The sequence below is a fragment of the Chelonoidis abingdonii genome, chromosome 4 (assembly GCF_003597395.2).
Source record: "Chelonoidis abingdonii isolate Lonesome George chromosome 4, CheloAbing_2.0, whole genome shotgun sequence".
NCBI classification, from domain to species: Eukaryota; Metazoa; Chordata; order Testudines; family Testudinidae; genus Chelonoidis; species Chelonoidis abingdonii.
Genome location: NC_133772.1, coordinates 2,718,538 through 2,740,973, shown reverse-complemented (window position 1 = coordinate 2,740,973; position 22,436 = coordinate 2,718,538). Strand labels below are relative to the sequence as shown.

The 22,436-nt window shown below is 54.2% G+C and overlaps 2 protein-coding genes across 2 annotated transcripts; both read left to right on the top strand.

Annotated features, from left to right (window-relative positions):
• Positions 1-7,678: 7,678 nt before the first annotated feature.
• Positions 7,679-15,483, top strand: LOC116815515 (perforin-1-like). Its single transcript, XM_032763943.2, has 2 exons — positions 7,679-8,238; positions 14,165-15,483. Exons 1-2 carry the CDS (start codon positions 7,703-7,705, stop codon positions 15,270-15,272), a joined length of 1,644 nt encoding a protein of 547 aa, XP_032619834.1. The 5' UTR covers positions 7,679-7,702; the 3' UTR covers positions 15,273-15,483.
• A 2,334-nt stretch (positions 15,484-17,817) lies between these two features.
• LOC116815517 (perforin-1-like) lies at positions 17,818-20,010 on the top strand. The gene is made up of 2 exons (XM_032763944.2): positions 17,818-18,386; positions 18,945-20,010. The coding sequence occupies exons 1-2, from the start codon at positions 17,860-17,862 to the stop codon at positions 20,008-20,010; spliced, it is 1,593 nt and encodes a 530-aa protein (XP_032619835.1). The 5' UTR covers positions 17,818-17,859.
• Positions 20,011-22,436: the final 2,426 nt, after the last annotated feature.

The following is a 22,436-nucleotide window of genomic DNA, read 5'->3' as shown; positions in this document are numbered from 1 at the left end:
TATTAGCTTTTCCATTCGGGCTACCATCCCTTTCACTTCTCCCATGCCAAATTATAGTCTATATTTAATTTCAGTGCCATAGAGAGATTCATGTCAGGGGAGGGTAGCTTCATTTAAAATTAGCTACAGGGGGAGGGATCAGATGAGAAGAGCAATATCCTACACCACTTACTTGCTTCTCAACCCTACCAAGGGAGACCCCCCCGCCCCTCCACTGCATTCCCTGAAGCTCCAGGGGGGTTAATTCAGTGGTTCTCAAACTTTTATACTGGTGACCCCTTTCACACAGCAAACCTCTGAGTGCGACATCCCCCCCCTTATAAATTAAAAACACTTTTTTAAATATTTAACACTATTATAAATGTTGGAGGCAAAGCAGGATTTGAGGTGGAGGCTGACAGCTCGTGACCCCCTGTAATAACCTCGTGGCCCTCTGAGGGGTCCCGACCCCCAGTTGAGAACCCCTGGGTTAATTTAATTTTTGCACCCTGTGTCCATTCACATGCATGTGTTATTTTGTGCATTTCAGTTTTCAAAACATAGGCTCATCCCAGATTCTGGAACAAGCTCAAATGCTCAGTTCGTGGAGTATGTACATGGTCTATACTAAAGACAAACCCACAGTAACCGTCTCCAGTTTGTGAGGGACCCCATGGAGCCAGTCTCTAGGAAACAGATAAATGCATGGAGGTTAAGTCCATTAATGGCTATTAGCCAGGATGGGTAAGGAATGGTGTCCCTAGCCTCTGTTTGTCAGAGGGTGGAGATGGATGGCAGGAGAGAGATCACTTGATCATTACCTGTTAGGTTTACTCCCTCTGGGGCACTTGGCATTGGCCATTGTCGGTAGACAGGATACTGGGCTGGATGGACCTTTGGTTTGACCCAGTATGGCTGTTCTTATGTTCTAACCTAAATGAACCCAAAGTTATGGAGACAGATATGAGTCAAGGAAGCCAGCAGAGTATCAGAAACCTGGAAAAATCTCTGACTGGATGGGCTCAGGCGTTTGGTCACAAGCTGAGGTGGTTCAAAAGTTTTGGATTTTTTTTTAAGCAGAATTTTTTTATTGTTTCTTTAAACAATCAAACACAGCAAGCAGCAAATATTTGGCCACACACTTCTGAAACCCCAAACCATATTCAGGTTTTGGCAGACTAATTTCAGCTTTTCAATTAAAAAAAAACACAACAAATTTTGAAGGAAAGCAGACATTGTCCGTGATTTTTTTCTGCTTTTTAAAAACCCCTAGTTTTTGATCCAGAAAAAGTTTTGACAGAAAATATTTGTCCAACCCTTTTAATGAGCTTTAGTGCCTTTTAGCACTAGCTGATGTTGAGAACCAGTGATAACTTGTAAAGAAATTTTCTCAAAACTGAGTTTGTGCCATGATGCAGGTGGTTTATTTTTCCCAGGGCCGCATGTTGCGGGGGAGCAAGTAGGGCAATTTGCATCGGGCCATGCAGGGGCCCCCACATGAATATAGTATTGTATAGTATTGCAATTTTTTTTATGGAAGCGGCCCCCAAAATTGCTTTGCCCCAGGCTCCCTGACTCCTCTGGGCGGCCATGGACACGGGCTGCAGGTGTGCGCTGATTGGGGCACAAGCAGCCCACAGGCTGCGGGTTGAGATCTACTGATCTTGTGCATCCAGTGTAACTAACCAACCAACAAAGGTCTAAAGTACATCAAACCAACCAACCAATCTGTGTAGCCAGTGCCACAAACCAACCAATGAATGTTATAAGTACACCCACCCATCCAGTCAACCAATATGTGCAGGCAGGTCAACCAATCCACGGCCCCATGTATCCATCCACCAATTGAATTTATCTGTCTAGTGTATCCACTTGAAAACCAATTGTTTCTTCAAGAAGGGGAAAGGTGCACAGCTCAGCCCTGTCCTGTTGTGGCTTCAGTGATTAACCCTCTGTAGAAACCCTAAGATACTCCAGGGTGGGCATAGTTCTAAACACTCAGCGAATGGGCCGGCGTCCCAGGGGGAGGATTGATTAGGCTGTTCCCTAAGTGTTGTTTCTGTTGCTTTCCACAATTACCCACCTGCTTTGGGGTTAGTTATATCATCATGAATAAACAGGCCCCACCCACCATCCAGCTGGATGTTGTCTCCTCAGATGGTCAACAAAGATGATGACATATCACTCACCATCAGTAAGCTTCAGAGTTAATACACAGCAGAACATGCCATGGGGCTATAGATTCCGGCTGTCAGCAGATTCAGGGAGATGGCACTGCATTGGGGTCACATTGGGGAGGGCAAATTCTCACTAATTCGGGGATTGAAACTTCTTCCTGTCTCACCCCTATATGCATCTTTTGAGAGCCTAGATCAATAGCTTCATGGTGCACCTCACTGATGGAGGGGAAATGGTTAACTCTGAACCCTACTGACTGCAGTTTAAATTTATCCAGCCTGGAAAATTGCCATGAAGCTTTGCAGCACCTCTGCAAAATGATTTGCTTCTGGGAGGATTCCAGCTCTCTGGATTCTTGCAAGTGTGTCTCCCTGCTTCAATAAACATTTGTGAAAGAAATTTCTAAGCAGAAAACCGTGTCATTTTTCTAACCTCAGTGTGGGGGGGGCCCAGATGTATAGTAGAAATAAATGGCCGCAATACACGTTTGGGAACACTAGGGGAAGCTCTGGGCTAGAGGCATGTAGAGGCAGCCAGGTGACGCTGCACGCCCCAAGCGCTGGCCCCCAAACCTCCCATTGGCTGGGAACCCTGGCCAATGGGAGTTGCAGGGGCTGCACCTGTGGATGGGGAAGCGTGTAGAGCCGCCTGGCTGGTGCCATGCCTCCGCATAGGAGCCAGAGGGGAGACATGTCACTGCTTCCAGGAGCTGCAGGTGCGGCACCCGCAGAAAGGGCAGCACGCCACCTTGCTGGGTGTCCCCATAGGAGCTGGAGAGGGGTCATGCTGCTGTTTCCGGCAGCTGCTTGAGGTATGCGCCACCAGGAGCCTGCACCCCTCCCCTCCTGGGTCCCAACCCCCTGCCCCAGCCCCGATCCCCCTCCTACCCTCGGATCTCCTCAGTCCCAGCCCAGAGCTCCCTCCTGTACCCCAAACCCCCTCATCCCCAGGCCCACCCCAGAGCCAGCACCCCAAGCCAGAGCCCTCATCCCTTCCCGCACCCCAAGCCCAAATTTCATGAGTATTCATGGCCCGCCATACAATTTGCATATTCCTCAGACCAAAAAATTTGCCCACACCTGAGCTAAATGCATCCTGAAGTTCTAACAGTGCATAGAAGATGTTAGCAGAGGGTGGGGAGCGGCTCTGAGTTTACCCTGATTTCAGTAAGGCATTTGACACGGTTCCACATGGGGAATTATTAGTTAAATTGAAAAAGATGGGGATCAGCAGGAAAATTGAAAGGTGGATAAGGAACTGGTTAAAGGGGAGACTCCAACGGGTCGTACTGAAGGGTGAACTGTCAGGCTGGAAGGAGGTTACTAGTGGAGTTCCTCAGGGATCAGTTTTGGGACCAATCTTATTTAATCTTTTTGTTACTGACCTTGGCACAAAGAGCGGGAATGTGCTGATAAAGTCTGCGGATGACACAAAGCTGGGGGGTATTGCTAACACGGAGAAGGACCGGGATATCCTACAGGACAAGCTATCTGGACTCACACATCTAATGGGCCACACTATGTTAATGGATGAAATTTTAAGAGGTGAAAAAGTGGCTCTAGGTCTCTGCAACTTAGTCGTAATAACGGAACTCTATAAGAATTTTTAGTTATAAATTATGAGGAACACTCGTCTGGGCAAGCTCGATATCCGAGTAGGATGAAGACACTCGCTCATTGGTTGATCATAGCGATGTCTATGAGCCGCAATTGTGATCTCGTGCTCGTTAAAAAAGCTATGCAGTTTAGGATGCAGTACGGGAGGTATTCCCGCAAAGATAGGAGGTGTTAGTACGTAAGATATACAAGGCGCTGGTGAGACCGCGTCCGACCTGTAGACTGTTCTCGACAGTTCTGGTCTCATGTTTAAGGAAGGGATGAATTCAAACTGGAACGGTTCAGAGACGGTTACTAGGATGATCGAGTGAAATGGAAAACCTGCCTTATAAAAGAGACTCAAGACGACGGCTTGGCTGTTCTAGCACTAACCAAGAGGTTGAGGGGATATGATTGTATTTTAACTCTTTATAAATATATCAGAGATTAATATCAGCGAATGAGACAGAGGAATTATTTAGCTTTAGTACATATGGACACAGAAACAAATGTACTAAACTGGACACTAGGGAAGTGTTAGACCTGAACATTAGACCAATGGCTCGTTAACCCAATTTAGTAGTGTGAAGTTCTGAATCAGCCTTTCCAGGGGTGTCAGTGGGCAAAGGACCATATCTGGTTTTAAGACTAGCTCTATAGACTTTAATGGAAGGCTGGCAAATTGCCTAAATAGCATTGGCCTCCGTGACCGATTGTGATCCGCCCCTCTGGACACCAATCCTGAACTCAGACCTCGGCCAGGTAAACAGGAAAAGCCCCTTTTCGAACGTTTTTGGAAATATTCATTTCCTGTTTTTGCCCAGCGTCGGAGCTTGCCAATGAATTGCAAATTAGGCTATGATCGGTGATTATCAGCACTGGGTAGTATCATGCCCAAGCGGGTCTGTAGATGGATGTAGATGATGGATCTTGAGCGGTGACAAATGCGGGATCAACAGAGATTCTTCCTGGGTGTCTGGCTGGTGAGTTTGCCCACATGCTCAGAGATCGTTTAACTGAATATCCATAATTTATGGAGGTTACGGGCGCGAGGACACTTAGTCTCCAGGGCAGGTTGGCAAGACTCCTGGGAGTTTTCACCTTCCTCTGCAGCATGGGGCACGGGTCACTTGCTGGAGGATTCTCTGCACCTTGAGGACTTCAAACTATAATTTGAGGACTTCAGTAACTCAGACATAGGCTAAGGGTTTGCTACAGGAGTGGATGGGTGAGATTCTGTGGCCTGCATTGTGCAGGAGGTCAGACTAGATGATGATAATGGTCCCTTCTGACCTTAAAGTCTATGAGTTCCTGACCTGCCCCGGGAATGAAGGCCGGGATCATAGTGCACAGCCTGAGAGATGGGGCCGCTCCGGAGAGCCGGTGGGAGTACGGTTGAGACATATGGCAGACGAAAGAGGATCTTTCCACAGCCTCCTCTCCCCCCACCACACAACCAGTGGCTTCAGAGCAAGCCCCTTTAGGGTACATGTTCCTAGCTGGCACGGCCCCCTTCCATCCTGCTGCCCCCTGGCCCTCCCCCTCCCCTGGTGCCTTCGCGTTGGGAGACAAGGAGCATAAATCAGCTAGTTTCTGCAGTGCCCAGGGCACTGGTAGGGGGCAGAGCAGAGATCAGAGAGCGGGGGCAGATCAAGGAGATGGTGACACTTACGAGACACAAGGGACAACACGGGCGTCTCATAGCTTGAACCACGGGCCAGTCATGGTGGTGGAAGGGGATGCAAAAATTCATCCCAGAGCCCAGATCGGGAAATGGGGAGCCACAAACGTAGGGCCAGGATGGGACTTGGAGGCAGGCGATCCCGATGTAGCATGGTCCCACCTGTAAGCTACCTCTGCTCCGAGGGAGGTGCAAATTGAGGCCAAATGCTAAGGTCATGGAGCCCAGGTCGGGAAACTGGGAGCCACGCGGCCCAGACCAGTATGGAGCTGGAACGTAGCCCATCCCAGAGCTGGGATGCAGTCGGGTGGAATCATGGAGCAGAGGCCAGGAGAAAAGGGGGTCTGGGGGATGTGGCAGAATGGGGATAGGATTCCCATAGCCCCTCCCCTAGAGTCATGGTCCCCCTGCCTGGCCCATGTAGCCCCTGTGACTCAAGCTGTAGCATTGGGCAGCACTAGAGAAGCACATTGCAGTCTCTAGAGGCAGGAAGAACAGTTCTGACCACAGGCTTCCCCCGCCCTTCGCTGTAGCTGCTCAGTGCTGGGACAGGGTGAGAGCGCCTGTGACGTCAGTGACGAGGGCGTGGGGGAGACCCCAGAGCTCCATGCCACTCCTGCCGCTCCAGTCAGAGCTGCGTCTCCATCCAAGCCTGGACCTTTTTCACTGGCCCTACCAGCCCCAGGACAGTCACCCCAGCAGGTGAGTGAATGGTTTGGGGAGGAGAATCTCTGCATTTCCAGGCCCCTCCTGGAGCTCTGGACAAAACCCAGGAGTCTTGGCTCCCAGGTCCTCCCTCTTCCCCTGCTCTAACCCACTTGACTCCCCTCCAACAGCCAGGATGAGAACCCCCATGTCCTGACTCCCAGCCCCCCTAAGGCCCAGCGCCGCGTCAACAGGCACCCTAACGCCGTCCCCAGCCTCCACAGGCCCCCAAACATCAAGCCTTTCTCATTAGCACTAACTGGGTATGTGGAAAGCTTCACTCTGAGATCTGTCAAATTGTTTCTTTCTACCCACTCTAGACCCCAGAGAAAGAAATTCTTCATATCTCAAACTCTTCCTATCTCACTGTCCATCCCCATACACCCCATCTATCTAATCATCTTATATGATTCTGTTTATCATACTGAAAGGATCTTGAAAATTGATTGGCACCAGCAGAGTTGTGGGGGGAACCTAGTTCTGTGATAATAGGAGCAGCAGCTTGGGATTGAAGGGTACCAGCTGAGCTGTGGGGTGAGAGGGACCCAGTTCTGCATTAGCAGGGGGCAGTGGCTTGGGATTGAAGGGTACCAGTTGAGCTGTGGGGTGAGAGGAGCCCAGTTCTGCATTTGCAGGGGGCTGCGAGGAGGGGTTGAAGGGTACCAGCTGAGCTGTGGGGTGAGAGGGACCCAGTTCTGCATTAGCAGGGGGCAGTGGCTTGGGATTGAAGGGTACCAGTTGAGCTGTGGGGTGAGAGGAGCCCAGTTCTGCATTTGCAGGGGGCTGCGAGGAGGGGTTGAAGGGTACCAGCTGAGCTGTGGGGTGAGAGGGACCCAGTTCTGCATTTGCAGGGGGCTGCGGGGTGGGGTTGAAGATACCAGCTGAGCTGTGGGGTGAGAGGAGCCCAGTTCTGCATTTGCAGGGGGCTGCGGGGTGGGGTTGAAGGTACCAGCTAAGCTGGTTGCAGGGAGCCCAGGGCAGGGGGCCGTGGGTCAAGATTCCTCTTTAATGTCTTTCCTTTCCACGGGTCAGAGCTCCCGCCCATGTGTGATGAGTGGAAACACACAGACAGAAGCTGGGGTGACACCCCACCCCCACCCCTCTCCAGCTTCACTCTGAGTTTCTGTTTCAGGTTTTGAGACATCCTGTGCCAGAGAGATTTTCACACCTTCAACGTCAGCCCCTGCGACCCATAAACAGCACGTCAGGGGCATAGTCCCACCCCTGCTACAGAGTATGGAGAGGGGCACGATACGAGGCCAGATGGGCCCATGGGTCTGATCCAGGGTGGCGGGCAGGATAGCGAGCTAGCTGAACCCGTGGGTCTAAACTAACCGCAGTGCACTTAAAAGAAAAGTGTTAACTCTGGATATAGGAGATGTGCAGGGCACCCAGACTCCCAATTTCACTGGTATTTGGGCCCTGCTTTGAGGAGCTCAGTGTGAATGTAATTTTAACAGCATGTTAACCTGTGGAACAGACAGCCACAGGATTGTTGTTAATGCAGAATCTCTCCGCGATTTTCCCTGCAGGGTCATTCAGAGACTGATATCCCCTCTTGACCATGCCCAGACCCATCTCCTTCTTCCTCCTCCTCCTCCTCATTCTCCTCCCTGGGGTCTCCACCCATTGTCACACGGCCACAGCTGAGGAGTGTGAGGAGCACACGGCTTTTGTTCCTGGGCACAATCTCGCAGGAGAGGGCATCGACGTGACCACGCTGGGTAGGAAAGGGGCCTACTTGGTGGACAGCAGCCGCTGGCAGCACCACGATGGGACCTGCACCCTGTGTCTGAACTCACTGCAGGAGGGGCAGCTGCAGAGGCTGCCGCTGGCTGCGGCAGACTGGAGGGAGAAGGTCTCATGCCGCAGGAAGCTCTCCAGTACTGTGAAGGAGTCAGCCATGGGCATGGTCCGTGCAGCGGGCGCCGTGGTACAGAATGACTGGAAGGTGGGGCTGGAGGTGGAGGTGAAGCCCAGCGCCAACACCCAGGTGACACTGGCCGGCTCACACTCCAAACTGGCAGAGTTCAGCACGGAGAAATCTCAGCAAGACAAGTACAGCTTCACCAGCCACGAGGTGTCCTGCGCATACTATACGTAAGGGGCAGGGGAGGGGCAGGAGGGAGAGGGAGAGGGAGACTAGAGGTAGGGGTTAGCGTGAAGATTAGAGGTTGTGTTGGGTGCCGGTGAAGGCTGAGAGTGAGGGGCAAGGTCAGGGGTTGGAAGCTGGTGAAGGCTGGGGGGTGAGCTCAGGGGTTGATGCTGGTGAAGGCTGGGGGGTGAGGGGCATGGTCAGCGGTTGGTTGTTCCTGAAGGCTGGGGGTGAGAGGGGAAGGTCAGGGTGTGACAGCGTGGGTCAAAGAGACCTCTTTGGGACTGCCACCTGATGTGCTGAGACTACTTCTAAGCCTGTTTTCCCTGGCAGCTTGGGACTTCAGTACCCTGCCTTGTTGAGCCAGACACGTCTGATCTGAACGACGTCCTCCACACGCTGCAGGCTTAACTGAAAACAGCTTAAGAAGTGCTCCTGTCTCTAGCACCCAGACACCAAGCCCCCAACGGGATCCAAACCCCAAATGATTCCATTTTACTCTGTATAAAGCTTATACAGGGTAAACTCATAAATTATTCGCCCTCTATAACACTGATAGAGAGATATGCACAGCTGTTTCCTCCCCCAGGTATAAATTAGTTGCTCTGGATTAATTAAGCAGCAAAGAGTGATTTTATTAAATATAAAAAGTAGGATTTAAGTGATTCCAAGTAATAACAGACAGAACAAAGTAAATTACCAATCAAATAAGACAAAAACATGCAAGTCTAAGCCTAATAAAGTAGGAAACTAAATGCAGAGATATTCCAATAAGCTTATTTCACAGTGTGATGGGGTTGGGACTCACCACCGCAGCACCTCCCGCTGGTGACTCAGGGAATTAGTCCGGTCCAGTGGAGCATCCTCTCCTGGTAGGGTCCCGCACGTTGTTTCACCTTTGGTTGGCATCTGAGCCCGTGTCGTTCTCCAGCTCAGAGCATCCTCTTCCGGACCATTGCCCTCCTGCAGTGCCCCTTAGTCCATCCACACCCCCTTCCGGGGGGGGGTGTCAATCTCTCTGGACTCTGGCCAATGTGAGCAACTGCACCCCCAAAGTCACACCCCTGTTGGAAGGGGGTTGGTGCAGCCCTAGACGGCCACTCCCGTCGGCCAGGTGTAAGGCCAGGGAGAAGCAGGGGGACCCAGGACCACCCATTACCCTGGGTCCCAACCCAGGGACCCTCTAGTGGCAGCCTCCCTGCCCTCCTTCTCTCCCTCCATCTGTCCCCATCCCTGGGCCGCTTCCCCTTTGCCCCCACTAGACCCTTCCCCTCAGAGCCTGCAGCCTGGCAGACACCGGGCTGGAGTTCCCTTCTGCTCCCCCGGGCCTGCCCAGCACTGTGCTGGGTGCTGGTCTCCCAGGTCTGGAACCAGACCTTCCCCTCTCAAAGGCCTGGGGCAGACTGCCTGCTCCCTTCCCCGGCGTCCTTCTTATAGGGCTGAGCCTGGCCCTGATTGGCTGTCTCCAGTCTGGGCCCTGATTGGCTCCCAGTAAGCCCTTTTCTTATTGGCTGCCTGTCTGTGCAGGCGCACTGACCTGCTGCAGCCTAAATTCTCAAGGAGTGGGGCAACCGCCCCATTACACACAGACCAGACTCCTTCCTAGTCTGAGTCCAGCAATCACTCACACCCCTGTAGTTACTGTCCTGCGTTCCAGGTTCTTTCAGGCAGCTCCTTGGGGAAGAGAGGCTATCTTGTGAGCCAGCCAAAGACAAAATGGAGGGGTTTTCAGGGCCTTTTATATTCTCTCTCTTGTGGGTGGAAACCCCTTTGTTCTTCTGTGCAAAATCACAACAACAAGATGGAGTCTGTGGCCACCTGGGCAAGTCATGTCTATGGATGATTCAGCTTTTTGTTTACATGTTAGTTTGAATGTTCTCAGGGAAGCTCAGATGTGGATTGGCATCTCCCAAAGTCCATTGTTAGCTAAGTACTCCCAGCTACTTGAATACCCCTTCACACTATGTTGACCAAATCTGCCTTATGTACTTCCTATTGCAAACACTTTAAATACAATCATAGAGCCAACGCTCATAACTTCAGATATAAAAATGATACATGCATATCACTCACTCACTCATGCCCGTCACCCCAATCGGGGTATGGGCTGCCAACCACAGATCTCCAGAGTCCTCTATCCTGGGCCATTTGCTCTAGCTGGTTCCAGGTATAGCCCATTTTTTTGCTATCAGCCTGAATAGGATAAATACATTCAGTGGATCATAACTTTTGCAAAGATATGTTACATGGTGTATCTAGCATAAAACATATTCCAGTTATGTCATATTTACCCTCATAAGCATATTTCTATAAAGCATTATTGGCTGCAGTGTCACACGGGTTGGTGCTGGTGAAGGCTGGGGGTGAGGAGGAAGCTCGCAGTTGATGCTGGTGAAGGCTGGGGGTGAGGAGGAAGGTCAAGCGGTGGTGCTGGTGAAGGATGGGGGTGAGGGAGAAGATGAGCAGTTGGGTCTCCGTGAAGGCTGAGATTGAGGGGCAAGGTCAGGGTTGGGTGTGCATGAAGGCTGGGGGTGAGGGTGAAGGTCAGTCATTGGTTGCTTGTGAAGTCTCAGTTGAGAGTGATTAGTAGAAGTTCCAGAGACTGATTCCCCTCACTACTGAAAACGTATACCTTATTTTCACTCTTAATTTGTGTAGCTTCAACCTCCAGCCATTGGATCTTGTTACATGATTATTACTCAAATGGTCTTCCTATTCACTTAACAACGCTGTCATGAACATTGACACAAATGTGTGGATGTAGCAACAAAGCATTTACAAATACCCATCAGCCTTGGCCATCTTTAAGCATTTAAGGAATAGGAAGATTATCAGCAGGAAACTTAAGTGTTAGACCAATCTTCTGGAGAACATTTCCCAACCATCCATGTTCTCCTTCAGGCCAAACCAACAAAGATAGTGGTGCAAGCTTTTTAAAGGATTTTATTTTAATAGGGACTTTCCTAGATTCCTTTGTGGGGTGGTTTGACACCAAGTTTTTTCTTGCAAAGTTTCTGGTTAAAGAAATCTTCACTTTGAGGAGATTGTTTGTGGCTCTCCATAGCATAGTCACAGATAACATACTTGCTGGCTAGTTTACCCATGGAGCAAAAGACTTTTTGATCTACAATCTGCTACTGAGCATGTTTACGACCAGCACTTAAACATTTATATCAACTCTCTTATGCAGAGAAGGAACCCCCGAAGTACTGACACCAGCCAACCGACCCTTTGAAGCAAGCTGGGCTCAGTTTTGCCCGTGATGTAGCAGCTAGCCCTCAGTTGATGAGCTGGCAGGATCAGAGCTAGTTAGTAAAACCTGCTGGGTGTCCTGGGGCTTGATTAGGAGGACTGACCCCAGCTGTGGTGGTAAAGCAGGGAGGACGCTACTTAAACAGAACTGGGAACCTAGTGGAAGCAGAGACCCAAGATAGAGGAACAAGGTGAGTTCCTGATGGGGAGGAAGATCAAGTTGTTTGGAAGTGGCAGTGGCCAGAAAGCAGAGCTGTAGGTTGCCTCCTGGAGAGGAGAGGAGCCCTGACCCAGGGGCAGTGAGAACCCAGATGTGATAGGACTGGAGCCCATGAAAGCCAGAAGGCTAATTTAAGTGGTACTTGGACACCCAGCAGGAAAAAGTCCAGTGTGGGTCAGTACCCAGACAAGGGGGATGAACTGAGTCCCCTAGAGCTAAACCCTGCCAGGGACTTGGCCAGAAAGCTGAGACACAGAAGCAGGACCGGCGCTAGTGTTTTTGGCATCTTAGGCACACGGCCATTTCGCCACCCCGCGCGCTTCTCTCGCGGCTCTAGAGGACCTGCCGCAGGCGTTCCTGCGGGATGTCCACCGGAGCCACGGGACCAGCGGACCCTCCGCAGGAATGCCTGTGGCACATCAACTGGAGCCGCCTGCCGCCCCCCCGGCAAAATGCTGCCCCCTAATAATCCTGGTGCCCTAGGCAATTGCCTAGATCACCTAAATGGAAGCGCCAGCCCTGCACAGAAGACCCAGCGAGGGTGTCCGGGGAAAAGACCAGCTGGAATATATCACTGCAGCTGAGACAGTAGCCCCTAGAGGCAAAGTCCCCTGCAATGCCGTGTCCAGGCATGAAGGGATGCCCTCAAAGTGAAGACGCACGTTTGCAGAAATGTACTTACTTCTTTCACAAGGTAGACTAACCACAAATAGTCTAAGCCACCAGGAACCACTAGGAAAGGACTAGCTAACAAAACAGAAAATATCCCAATGCCACTATATAAATCCATGGTAGGCCCATCCCTTGAATGCTGTGCGCAGTTGTGGTTGCCCCATCTCAAAAAAGATTTCTTACAAACGGAAATGGTCCAGAGGTATGGAACCACTTCTACAGGAGGAGAGATTAAAAAGACTGTTCAGCTCAGAAAAGAGATGACTGAAGGGGGCTATGACAGATGCCTATAAAATCATGACTGGTGTGGAGAAAGTGAATGGGGAAGAGTTATTTACCCTGTCACATAATACAAGAACCAGGGATCACCTGAGGAAATTAATAGGCAGCAGGTTTCAAACAAACAAAAGGAAGTATTTCTTCATACAACGCACAGTCAACCTGTGGAACTCGTTGCCGGTGGATGCTGGGAAGGCCAAAAGTACAATAGCATTCAAAATATATTAGATAAGTTCATGGAGGGTAGGTCCATCCATGGTTATTATCCAAGATGGGCAGAGACATAACCCCATGCTCTGGGTGTCCCTAAACCTCCAGCTGCAAGAAGCTGGGACTAGATGACCAGGGATGGATCACTAAAAATTGCCCTGTTCATTCCCTCAGGGGCACCTGGCATTGGCCGCTGTCAGAAGACAGGATACCGGGCTAGATGGACCTCTGGTCTGACCCAGTATGACTATTCTTATGTTCTTAATGTTATATGCTGCATAGGGCCGTTTTATGGCCAGCGGTGTTATCTAGTTTGGCATATGAGGTCTGTAATGTTGACAGAAGACAGAATTCCTCCTAGGTATTGGTTTAGTCAGCTTAAATCTTTCATATAAGGAAATAAGCAGTGTAACCAGTTGGCTCTGGGGCAAACCAACCTAGAGAAAAGCAGGAGCCACACCTGGCGGAGATCAGGAGGATGGTCCTATAATGAGAAGCAGGAGGCCACAACAAGCGACAGAATGCTCAGACTCTGGCTTGGTAGGGCCTGGGAAGAGGAAGAGAAAAATTGGTTGTGTGGACTTTTGCACGGACTTGAAACTTTATTTCGAATGTTTGTTCATTGACTGAAACCCAACCAGAGAAGGGATAGGAATGGACAGAGGTGCTCATTGACTTTCTTGAACAGTCCAAGAGGGGAAACCAAGTCAGACTGCCAGGTGCATGATCATAGGCCATGGGGTGAGGGGGAGAGGAAGTTACAAGCAATGAGATCAAAAGCGTATAATATACATTATTATGTTCTCCAAGCTTCCTGTGTAACGTGTAAAAATAATTGAATCTTGTGTCAGTTCAGTAAAGATGCAGGCAAGATACAGGATTAAACTATCATGGGAAGCAAACTTTTGGTCATGAGCTCTTCAGTCTAGCAGGGAAAGGTCTAACACGATCCTGTGGCTGGAAGTTGAAGATAGACAAATTCAGATGGGAAATAAGGTGTGATTTTGTAACAGTGACAGGATTAATCACTGGAACGATTTACCAAGGGCTGTGGTGGATTCTCCATCATGGCTAATTTTTAAATCGAGGTGGATGTTTTTTCTTAGAAGACCTGTTCTGGTTCAAATGCGAATTAATCCAGGGCAGTTCTCTGGCCTGTGTTATCCAGGAGGTCAGACTAGATGACCAGGACGGTCCCTTCTGGACTTAGAGTCGGTGGATCTATAACACTGAGGTCTACCCTCACAAAACATCAATATCCAACGGTACGTCACATGGTAGCCACTTCTCTCTCCCAGGTTCCGCGTTACCCATAAACCTCCGCTCACCAGCCATTTCACCAGGGCCTTGAGGGACCTCCCAGAAGATTACACCCGCAGCTCGCGCCTTGAGTACCATCAGCTGATCAACACCTACGGCACCCACTACGTGTCCCAGCTGCAGCTGGGGGGCCGGGTGCGGGATGTGACGGCTGTGAGGGTCTGCGAGGCAGCGCTGGACGGGGTGACGGCTGACGAGGTCAAGGACTGTCTGAGCCTGGAGGCCTCCATCAGCATCGGGGCCGGGAAGGGCAAGGCCGAGGCGGCCTTCAGCCAGTGTGAGGAGCAGAAGAAGAAGCAGAACTTCAAGCGGAGCTTCCATGAGACCTACAGCGAGCGTCACACTGAGGTGACGGGCGGCAACAGCCACACCGACCTGCTGTTCTCTGAGGGGCAGGACGCCGAGGTTTTCTCGGCCTGGATGGAGAGCCTCAAAGCCAGTCCAGGCCTGGTGTCCTACTCGCTGAGCCCCATCCACACCTTGGTGAGGCAGAACAACCCCAAGCGGGAGGCACTGAGGCAGGCGGTGAGTGAGTATGTCACCGAGAGGGCCCTATGGAGGAATTGCACCCATAGCTGCCCCCCGGGGACCCGGCGTAGCGCCCATGACTCCTGCTCCTGCGTCTGCCCTGGGGATGGCTCCACCAACACCATGTGCTGCTCGCGAGAGCGGGGCCAGGGGAAGCTGACGGTGACAGTGGAGCGGGCCAGCGGCCTGTGGGGTGACTACACCAGCCGCACTGATGCCTACGTCAAGGTCTTCTTCCAGGACCGGGAGGTGCGGACAGCAACTGTGTGGAACACTGACAACCCGATCTGGGGAGTCCACCTGGACCTGGGGCACGTACGGGTGGCGGAGACCAGCCATCTCCGCCTCCAGGTCTGGGATGAGGACAACAAGTATGATGACGACCTGCTGGGGACGTGCAACGAGCCGCTGCGCTCTGGAGAGGGTGGCCAGCGGGTCTGCTACCTGAACCATGGCCGGCTGGACTTCCGGTACAGCCTGGTGTGTGGTCCCAGCCTGGGCGGGCCCCACTGCTTGGACTACATCCCCCAGGGCCCTGGGAACTACAGAGCACCCTAGGGTTAGCTCAGAGGGACGTTCCAGGACAAGCAATTCGCCCCACCTCGCCCCCACAGCCTGGGGTCTTCCCTCTCCCCCAGGGGCCGTCTGCTGTGACCTCATTTTGTCAGCAGTTGGGTGGGCTCTGTCTCACGGGGGTGACAGGACTCAGCGGGTAGCAATGGAGGGGTGAGAGCGTGAGCCTCCCACACGATAAAGAAAATGGAGAGCTGACTCAGCCACCCTTGTGTCTTGCTGTGCGAATCCCTTGCCCTAGCCCTGGGCCCTCAGCTCCCCACTGATCTCCTAGCCCCTCCTTCTCCCCCTATTCTACCCCCAGTGCCCCTCCCTCATTTCTTCCCCCACTCCCTACTGGCCCTCCCACCCCTAGGGTGACCAGATGTCCCAATTTTATAGGGACAATCCCGATTCTTGGGTCTTTTTCTTATATAGGCTCCTATTACCCCTCCACCCCCGTCCCGATTTTTCAGATTTGCTGTCTGGTCACCCTACCAATGAAAAATTCCTTCCTGAACCCCAGATCCCAGCCCACAAATGGGGGGCAAGGAGACAGGTTTGCCCCCCCCCAATCGCAGCACACACTTGGGGGTGGGGGGGACTCAGGTCCCCCCAGTTCTTGGCACACACATGGGGGCAGCAGGGCTTGGGTCCCCTCAGTTCTTGCTACACACTTGGAGGGGGCTTCAGTCCCCCCAGTTCTTGGCACACTCTGGGGGGTGAGGGGGCTCGGGTCCCCCCTCCTTCTTGGCACACACACACGGGGGTGGGGGGGCTCGGGTCCCCCCAGCTCTTGGCACACACGCGGGAGAGGGGCTCAGCTGCCCACAGATTCTGCCACAAGCACGTATAGGGCGAACTCCCCCCACCCCAGCCCCGATCTTGGCGCAGCCAGGGGGACGTGGGGGAAACCTAGAGAAAGGATCAGGCGCACCCCTTGTCTAAACCCTCCCACTCGCCCTACCCCTTGCTCTGCGTCCCCGCCCCCGCCCCTCCACATAGCCCCGCCCCCTCCCCTGGATGTCATTCATTTTCTTTTCTTCCTCCCCCCGGGCTGGGCCGAGCCCCCGCCCGCTGACGTTGCCACGAAATAAAATTCAGGCCTTTGGCTGAAACAGCCGCGAGTCAGATGCTTTGGTGTCGTGCTCGGATTTCTCCCACCCGCGGGGCTGGACCTGCCCCTGCCCGGCTCCAGGGCAGGGGCCACAGCGCCCACAAATACAGCCCGGCTCCCCAGCAAGCTCTTGGCTTTGACTAGAACCCAGGAGTCCTGGCTCCCAGCTTCCCCCCTCTAACCACTCAACCCCACTCCCCTCTCAGCACCAGGAAGAGAACCCAGGAGTCCTGGCTCCCAGCTCCCCCACGCTAACCCACCAGACCCCACTCCCCTCCCAGGGCCAGGGAGAGAACCCAGGAGTCTTGGTTCCCAGCTCCCGTGCTCTAACCACTGAACCCCACTCCCCTCAAAGAGCTGGGGAGAGAACCCAGGAGTCCTGGCTCCCAGCCCCTAGACCCCACCTTGGATTGACATGGGATCAGGATCCAGCCATCTCCCCCTCGCTCCAGTCCAGGGAAAGTCCCTCTTTCTCCCCGATTGCCAAGCCCAGCGCTGACATCTGTGCCTGGCATGGGCTGAGCGGCCCCTGGAAACTCCGCGGCTCCCATAGAGGCTGGAGCGGGCAGCTCCAGGAGTCACTCGGCACTGGAGCCGCGGAGGCAGGCAGCAGCCAGTGGCCAGGGAACGTGCCCCGATCTCCGGCCGGGTGCCCTACGCTTTGCTCGCCCAGGTAACCTGTGGGCAGGGAGCCTTGGGGGACGGGATGGGCAGGGGGGCCAGAGGGAGGGAATGGCTGGTATGCAGGGGTCTGTGTGGGTGGGGGAGCATCGTACCCCAGTGCCCGTGCTGGTGCTTCCCAGGGCTCTCTGGGTGACTGTTCCATGGTGCCCGGCTCCAGAGGTGGCTGCATCCCGGAGCTGGGCAAGCTGTCCCTGTGCAGTGTTGTGTGTGCGGCTATTATTCAACTGCCCCACCCCAGAGCTGGTTGCATCTCAGTATTGTGCGAGGGATCCTGGCATATACAGCAATTTAGGATGTAAAATGTGAAGGGAATTCAGGACAAGGGCATCTGTCCGTCCATCTGTCTGTCTGTCCCTGTTGCCCCCTGCTGGAGGGAATCAGGTGCTGTGTGTGTGTGTGAGAGAGAGAGAGAGAGAGCGACACCAATGTGAACTACCCCCCCCCATGTGTCTCACGTCCCCTACTACACACAACTAAACCCAGTGCAGCCTAGTGGACAGAATCAGAACTGCCAGCCTGTGTGTGTCATGGCCCCTATACTGTTCACACCCAGCAGCAATTCTCCTTTAAGTTCGGAAGGCAAGGTAGGGCAGGTTACAGCATAGTTGTGTTGCAGATGTCTCATCTCAGATCCACGGAGGGTTGTAGCAGCACGGAGGCTGCTGTGATGCTGTTAGGATGTGATGTGCTTGTGGAACTGCCTGCCACTGGATTGTAGTTAATGAAGGCTCTCTCTGTTCTCTCTCTCCAGGGAGGCTCAGAGACCAGGTGAGGAATCCTATCACACTAGCCATGCCCAGATCTGGTGCCTTCATCCCTATCCTCCTTCTCTTCCTTCTCCCGGGGGTCTCCCCCTACTGCTACACGGGCAAAGCTGAGGTGTGCGATGAGAACATGGCCTCTGTGCCTGCACACAACCTGGTGGGGGAGGGCATCGACATCACCACGCTGGAGTGGACAGGGGCCTACCTGGTGGACACCAGCTTATGGCGCGGCCCAAACGGCACCTGCAGCCTGTGCCGGAACCCGCTGCAGGGGGGGCAGCTGCAGAGGGTGCCTCTGCCCGTGGTCGACTGGAGGGTCCACAGCTGGTGCAACCGAGAGCTCAGCAGCTCAGTGGCAGAGTCAGCCGTGGACGTGGCCCGGGCAATAGCATCGGATGTGAAAAATGACTGGAAGTTGGAGCTGGGGCTGCCAGATGAGTCCCCAGTCCTGGCCCTGGGGGGGTCCCAATCCCAGCTCGCTGGTTATGCCTACCGGAAGGAGCTGCAGGACAAATACATGTTCGTACGCCACGAGGTGTCTTGTGTGTATTACAGGTGAGAATCCCCTGCAGCACCCCCTGCTGGACCCTGCCCTGCTCCCTGCAGCACAGCGCCCCCTGCTGGCCCCCTGCCCTGCTCCCTGCAGCACAGCGCCCCCTGCTGGGCCCCGCCCTGCTCCCTGCTGTCCAATGCCCCCTGCTGGCCCCTGCCCTGCTCCCTGCAGCACAGCGCCCCCTGCTGGGCCCCGCCCTGCTCCCTGCAGCCCAATGCCCCCTGATGACCCCTGCCTGCTCCCTGCAGCCCAATGCCCCTGCTGGCCACCTGCCCTGCTTCCTGCAGCACAGCTCCCCCTGCTGAGCCCCACCCCCTCCCTGCAGCACAGCACCCCCTGCTGGCCCCCACCCAACTCCCTGCAGCACAGTTCCCCCTGCTGGACCCCTGCCCTGCTGTCTGGAGCACAGCACCTCCAGCGCTGCATTGAGGTGATATGGTTAGCACTGACTGCTAGGATGCCACAGAGTGGACACCGGGGAAGGTGGGGCCAGTTTTTCAGAGGGCAGGTGCCAGAGATCTCTCTGGTTGGCTCCTAACTCCTCTTTCCCCTCTGACCAGGTTGAGGCTCCCCCAACACCCCCCACTGACGCTCCACTTCTCCCAGGCCCTGAGCCTCCTCCCACCCAGCTACGACTCAGCTGCATACCGGCCCTTCCTGGCCACGTACGGCACCCACTACGTTAGCCAGGCAGCACTGGGGGGGCGCATGCGGCAGCTGACAGCTGCCCAGACCTGCCGGGCGGTATTGGACGAGCTGACGGCTTCCGACATCAAGGAGTGCCTGGACTCACAGTTCTCACTGAACCTGGGCTTGGGGTCACTTTCCTCAAACCTTGCGTGCCGAGAGGGAAGCAGCCACTGGCACAAGTGGCGTTCCCAGGTGGCCTACATGGAGCACCGCACCGAGGTGACGGGTGGCCACGGCCACGCCAACCTGCTCTTCTCCACCAAGCAAGACACTGGGGTCTTCTCGGCTTGGATGGAGAGCCTCAAAACCAACCCCGGCCTTGTCTCCTACTCTCTGACGCCCATCCACACCTTGGTGGAGCCAGACGACCCCAGGCGGGAGGTGCTGAGGCAGGCAGTGAAGGAGTATGTGGCTGAGCGGGGTCGGAAAAGGAGTTGCCCTCATAGCTGCCCAGAGGGGGGCAAAACCTACTCCTGGGACCCCTGCAAATGCTACTGCTTCGGCAGCCCCCTCACCAACTCCATGTGCTGCTCACTCAAGCGGGGCATGGCCCGGCTGAAGGTCCGGGTGCTGTGGGCCGAAGACCTATGGGGGGACCCCATGTCTGCCACCGATGCCTATGTCAGGTTCTTGTTCCAAGGGCGACGGCTGCAGACGGGCTACATTGAGGCAGATAACGACCCCATCTGGTTCAAAGACCTGGACTTTGGGCCGGTGACACTGCCGGCACTGCCCAAAATGGAAATGGAGGTGTGGGACAGTGACCCGTGGGAGGATGACCTCCTGGGCCGCTGCTACACCTACCTCAAGGTTGGCAGGGATGTCAGGCTTACCTGCTACCTCGCACATGGCCATTTGAAGTTTTCCTACACGCTGGAGTGCGGGCCCAACCTGGGGGGCAACAATTGCCATGAGTACATGCCTGCAAGAGGCTGAGGGGATAGAACCAGGAGTTCTAACCCACTACTCCCCACTCCCCTCCCTGATCTGGGGAGAGAACCCAGGTGTCCTGGCTCCCAACCCCTGCTGTTCTAACCCACTATCCTCCTCTCCCCTCCCAGAGCTGGGATCCGAAACCAGGGGTCCCAGCTCCAAGTCTCACGAGGAAAAAGAAAAGGGCAGTGCTGTCTTTGAAACCAGGCCCGAAACAAGCCCAACCCATCTCAGAGGGAGAGGGGCGGCGGGGGCGAGGTTATACAAATTCCATTATTTTATTTTTTAGTAGTTCTAGTGTTGCTGCCTACAGCATGAAGTTACACATTAAAAACAATAACCGTGCGCAGACTTCCGTTATTAAGAAAAGAGGTCACCCTCTTGCTGGCCACCCTCCATGGTCGCCGCTGCCTCGTTGTGGGACGTTCCCGTGTGGAACCGTCGAAGCATCTTCCGGCGCAGGACGAGAAAAGGGAGCATAGGATGCGGCGAGTGGGCGGGATTTTCTTGTTGAGTGCGGCTCAGAGGCTTCTCAAATTCTGATGACGGGCATCAGTCACCGAAACCGCGCCTACCACCATCTTTAAAATACAACTTGTAGGGTGACCAGACGTCCTTATTTTATAGGGACAGGCCCAAGATTCAGGGCTTTTTCTTATATAGGCGCCTAGCAACCCCCATCCCGACTTTTCCCATTTGCTATCGGGTCACCCTATGCTTTGCACTGAAGTGCCCTAGCACACGAACGAAAGACGCTGCCTCCCTCAACACGCCACTCTCAAAAAATTAAAGCAAAGCCCAATTCCACTTATTAGAGGTGGACTTGACCTCTGGTACCTCTGGTACCTCTTCCCGGGAACGCCCTCCCCAGCACCCCGGGGCCCCCCGCACGCTGCTGCTCTGGCGCCGCCCTGGTGACTGGGAATCTCCCGACCAGGCTTAGTCCCTTCTCAAGTATTAACTAGGGGTCGCACCCTTCGGTGCTGCTGGCATTTGAGCTCATTGCATCAGCGCTCCCTGTGCCCCCCTCCCTGCAACTCCCCCCCGCCCATTTCCCAGGGGCTCTGTATGCACCCCATCTTCCCCACATGCTGGGGACTCTGTGGGCCCCCCATTCCCGTCTCCCCATTCTGGGGGTTCTGAGGGTTCCCATTCCCCCATGCTGGGGCCTCTGTAGGTCTCCATTCACCTCCCCCCATGCCAGGGCTTTATCACCCCCCATTGTCCCCCCCCCTCATGCTCTATGGGTCTCCATTGCTCCCCGCCCCCCATATAGGGGCTCTGTGGGCCCCTCCATTGGCCCCTCCCCCCATACCAGGGGCTCTGTAGGCCCCCCATTCCACCTCCCACTATGCCAAGGGCTCTGTGTGCCCCCCAATGCTCCCCTTCTCATGTCTTTTCTTCCTCCCACAGAGCTACATGGGTCAGGGCATTGACATTTTAAATGCCAGAGGGACATGGGGGAAGAGATGACTGGGCCCTTCTGAGATGCTGGCAGGGGTTAATCTGGCTCCAGGATGGGGCACTGACTAACTCTAGCGGGGTGGGGAAAGGGATCTTTCTCTTCTCAGCGGTGCTGGCTCCAACCCAGCCCCAGGGCTGGGGTGGGGAATGGGGTCTTTCCCCTCTAGAGGGCACCGGCTCCTATCTTAACTCAACAGCCACACGCCATTCCCCATCCAAGGGGTGTGTGAGATGCAGCTGACTCTGGGGTAGAGCAGAGGGGACCTGTCAGGGCATGGCCATTTCCTTCCCATTTCAAAGGGGACCACACAGTCCACATCAAAGCCCCCAGCTATGCGTGGGGCCAGGGCTGGGCTGCAGATGCAGGCAGGATGCTGCGGCCTCTGGGGTCTGACTTTTTGTGGCCACATGACTCACGGGCTGCCGGTAAACTCGTGAGCGGAGGCAGCACCAGGATGTGGCCAGAAGCCCCCTCCCGCCAGCAGACAGCCCTCCGCACCTCCCATCCCTCCCAGTGGGGCGCGTGAGAATCGAGACCACAGAGGTCAGCGCAGCTCTGGGGGCAGAGCCACATCAGAGCACGGCTGAGCCCTGTGCAAAGAGAAACAAGCAACGAGTTGGATTGTTTTACAGCTGGGAAATTGAGGCACAGAGAGGGCAGAGGTAAGCCAAGCTGCCAGCTGGGGATAGAACCCAGGAGTCCCAGCTTCCAGTCCCACCCCCCTCCAACTCTAGCCCCTAGACCGCACTCCCCCCCAGAGCCCAGGATGGAACCCAGGAGTCCTGTTTACCTGTCCCCCACCAACCCACCAGAGCCTACTCCCCTCCCAGAGCCGAGGAGGGCACTCTAGTGGATAAAACCTGTGTGGCCTTGTGCAACAGACACAGAAGAAGGAAGGACACTGGGAGCCTTTGCAATGGAGACTAGGATATGGAGACCTTTACTGTGCTAGTAAGCCATACTC